Here is a 4,076-nt window from a genome sequence, read left to right on the forward strand (position 1 = left end):
CAGGTATCGTAGAGACTAGACGTACGTGAGTCCAGTGTCTGTGTTGAGTCAACGTATACGAAATCACAACAGGACTTAAACAAACGGGTCAAAAGGCCACATTACTACACACAGACACTTGATGATTTATTACCAAAACTCCAAGGGGCAAAGTATTTTACGAAGCTTGATGCACGATCAGGCTACTGGAATATTAAACTAGATGACAGCTCTGAAACACTGACAACATTCAATACTCCATATGGCCATTATTGTTTTAAGCAATTACCCTTTGGGCTAATATCTGCACAGGGTGTATTTCAAAAGAAAGTGGATGAAACTTTCGACGATTTAAATGTTGTGTTGTAGGGATAGCTGACAACATCGTAGTCTTTGGAGAAAATGAGGAAGCCCATGATACAAATCTCAAGAAAGTAATGGAGAAAACCAGACAGGTTGGTCTCAGACTCAACATTGACAAATGTTTTGTGAAGAGCAAAGCATTAATTTCTTTGGACACCACCTAACCTCAGAAGGACTCAAACCAGACAGTGCGAAAGTTACCGCAATAAAGGAGATGCATGCACCAAAGTGCAAGGCAGAATTACTCTCGCTACTAGGAATGATAAACTACCTAGGTCGTTTTACACCTAACTTGGCTATTTTAACAAGCCCCTTGCGCGATCTCATAAAAAAAGACTCAGAATTTGTCTGGGGACCTGAACATGATCGAGCATTTGATAAGATAAAGGAAGAGATAGGAAAACAACCAGTCCTAGCATATTTTGACCCAAAGAAACCAATCACTATCCAGACAGACGCAAGTCAGAAAGGATTAGGAGCAACACTATTGCAAGATGCACAGCCTGTAGCATATGTGAGCAAAAGCCTCACAGAAACTGAAAGCAACAACAGCAACATTGAAAGAGAGATGCTTGGTGTAGTATACGGATTGGAACGCTTTCATCATTACATTTATGGCTGACATGTGACAGTGGAATCAGACCACAAACCACCAGAATCGATAACTAAGAAAAATCTGAAAAATGTACCACCTAGATTATTAAGAATGCTACTCAGGATACAACCATACGATTATACAGTTAAATATGTTCCAGGCAAAGATATCCCAGTAGCAGATGGACTCTCAAGATTTCCATGTAAAGGCGAAGAGCTCAAAGAAATTAACTGCACTATTGATGAAATAGTAAATGCTTCTGCTTCCAGAATTGAGAACATCAGAGAAGCAACCTCTAATGATGAGCAATTGCAGACCCTTTCAAGAATTATAACAAAAGGTTGGCCGGAATATCGCAACGAATGTCCAGAGCAAATCCTTGCCTTTTGAAATTTTCGTGACGAACTAGTAGTGCATGATGGAATTGTTCTAAAAGGAAATCGAACTGTCATTCCAACAAAAATGAAGCATGAGATTCTTGACAAAATACACACGGGTCACCAGGGCATTGAAAAGTGTAGATTGAGAGCGCGAGAAAGCGTATATTGGGCTGGCATAAACAGCGACATCGAAACTATGGTAAAGCGATGCGAGTCTTGCCAAGAAAACCTCTCAACAGAAAGAACCTCTGATCCACATAGAAGCAACTAAGCCGTGGGACACAATAGGATCAGATCTTTTCCACTGGAAAGGAAATGATTATCTTCTCATAGTGGATTATTATAGTTCATTTGTTATTGTCCGCAAGCTAACTTCAACAACCTCAATGTCAATGTGAGCAAACTCAAGATAATATCTTCGGAGTTTGGGATACCAAGAGTATGTGATAACGCGAGACAATATGACTCAGGTGAATTTCAAAAATTTGTAAAGGAATACGATTTCAAACACTCCACAAGCAGCCCTCATTTTCCATAATGCAATGGGAAGGCAGAACGATATATGTAGGTGTTGTAAAGAAAACTCTAGAGAAAGCTTACAAAAGCCAAAGCAATCCAGCGATTGCATTACTGTCTATACGCACAAACCCTATTGAAGGAGGAAAACCATCGCCAGCCGAACTTCTTTTCGGACGGAAATTACAATCAAACTTGCCATCGTGCGATACCACAGAAAAAATAAAGCAAATATTAATCGCTCTGAAATGTGGCACACTCAGTATAACCAGCATGCATGACTGCTGAAAAAATTGGAAGTCGGTGAAAGTGTCAGAACCAAAGACTATTGCTCTAAAAAATGGAAACCAGCGATAGTTCAAAGAACCACAAACCAGCCACGTTCATACATCGTGAAAACTACATCAGGAACATACCGCAGAAACAGACGCCATATTCGCAAAACTGGGAAATCATTCAAGTTCACAGAACCAATGATCGGAGATGCGGATGATATAGTAGAAGAGAGTTGTGAGAATCAGCACAAAAAGGACAGAAAGACAGTAATTAATAATCATACACAAACTGTACCTAACATTGAAAATAATGTATATGTAACCAGATCAGGCAGAACGGTTAAACCGCCTAACCGACTTTGGTGTTTGGTGTGTTTATTTTCATGCATGTTTTTTTTTTTTTTTCCCTGTCTCTTATACACATCTAGATGTGTATAAGAGACAGGTATATACCTGTATATATATATATATATATATGTACATATAAATATACTGAAAAAAACATTTCTGTGGGAAACAACTGCTGGATCTGGATTCATATTATTAAAATATCTTACTTCTTTCCTTCAAAATTTTCAAAAGATGTACAAAAAAATCATCGTTGAATGCTTTGAGAACATTAAATTGCTTCACGGTATTTTCTACAACGGCATCTTTTGAAATCATCACAGGTACCAGCACACCAAAATCATCACCGATTCGACACTGTCTGTCAAGAACTATTCCTGCCATATATCTTGGAAAACCGTTCCATCCTGTGCTTTTAAATCCAATGATGATTTTTTTCGATTTTGGTACTGCTTGTACTAAGGCGTCATGCATTTTTTCACCAGGTGCTGGTGTAAGGTCCTTTCTACAGATTACGTTTAGGTTATTCTTTTTTAACACTGAAGAAACTTCATTTTCCCATTCATCATCACCACTTACAATCAAACAGTCAAAATCTGTTGATATGAAAAATAATGCAATATTATTTTAACATTATGATATATGGTTCTTCCCTTGACAATATTGCGAAATGATAACATTACCAAACCACTGATATTGCATCAGCTAAGAATTTCTTTACTAAAGGTAGCTACTTTTGGAAGTTCTGATGAACATTCTTAAAGCTTAATATTTTTAGCTGCAAATATATAGTCTTTTATCGGTTTCAGACATTACCTAGTCGGTAAACCATTGCTGCAGGGTGCTTACATACCGTTAAATACAAGCAACAGCTAGAAAGCGATTAGGAGAATTTGTGTTGCAATAAAGTGCAACATGTCAGCATAAGCAACCGTTTTGTTTTATAGCACCAAGAATACTCATATGAAGTACTCCGTAAAAAAAAACAATAGGTGGACTAAAAGTAATCACCACCCACTAATAACGACGATTTGAAAGCGATGGAAAGAAAATTACGTTGTTTTTGTCAAGTGTCAAGGGCAAAGAGTAAATAGTTGAGTGCCCAGGGCCCAAACCACAGTGACAACTGTGTAGAAAATCATTTGATGACAAATATTCTTATACACTGTTGTAAATGATAGGCTTCAGGCGATGGTAACACCTGAAGTGAAAATTTTTCAAAATTACGTAGAGAAGATTAAAAGAACAGGAGTGAGATAAACAATAGCTGAAGCACCTTAAGGCCCAGCAAAGTCCTTTCTGAAGTAAATGCAACATTAATCAGATTAGATATACTTGTTGAACTAGGCAGAGAAAAATAAGTGGAGCTTCCAACTTTTTAACTTGCACCTTTGCAAGAAGAGTAAACAATTACGGCTTGAGCAATTTTTCTAAACTAAATAACTTTTAGGGGTTCAAGAAAAATATGCATGATACATCACAAAATATAAGGTTCGGTAAAATCTGTGTGGCGGTTTAACGTGAACAATTCAGGAGGAGTGAGTTTTTATGGTCGAAAATAGTTATTTTTGACCACATTGTTTATGTTATTTGATAGGCAAATTAAGTTAGTAGAATCAT

The 4,076-nt window shown here is 37.4% G+C and overlaps 1 protein-coding gene across 1 annotated transcript in view; it reads right to left on the reverse strand.

The window, feature by feature from the left end:
* Positions 1 to 4,076, reverse strand: part of LOC117118164 — an 89,737-nt gene that overhangs the window by 33,797 nt on the left and 51,864 nt on the right. The window contains exon 14 of the mRNA XM_033262679.1: positions 2,666 to 3,052. Within this exon, the coding sequence (XP_033118570.1) occupies positions 2,666 to 3,052 (387 nt within the window). The remainder of the gene's footprint in view (positions 1 to 2,665; positions 3,053 to 4,076) is intronic.

The sequence above is a fragment of the Anneissia japonica genome, unplaced genomic scaffold (assembly GCF_011630105.1).
Source record: "Anneissia japonica isolate Jap-2015-1 unplaced genomic scaffold, ASM1163010v1 scaffold11779_len1430905_cov172, whole genome shotgun sequence".
Taxonomy (NCBI): Eukaryota; Metazoa; Echinodermata; class Crinoidea; order Comatulida; family Comatulidae; genus Anneissia; species Anneissia japonica.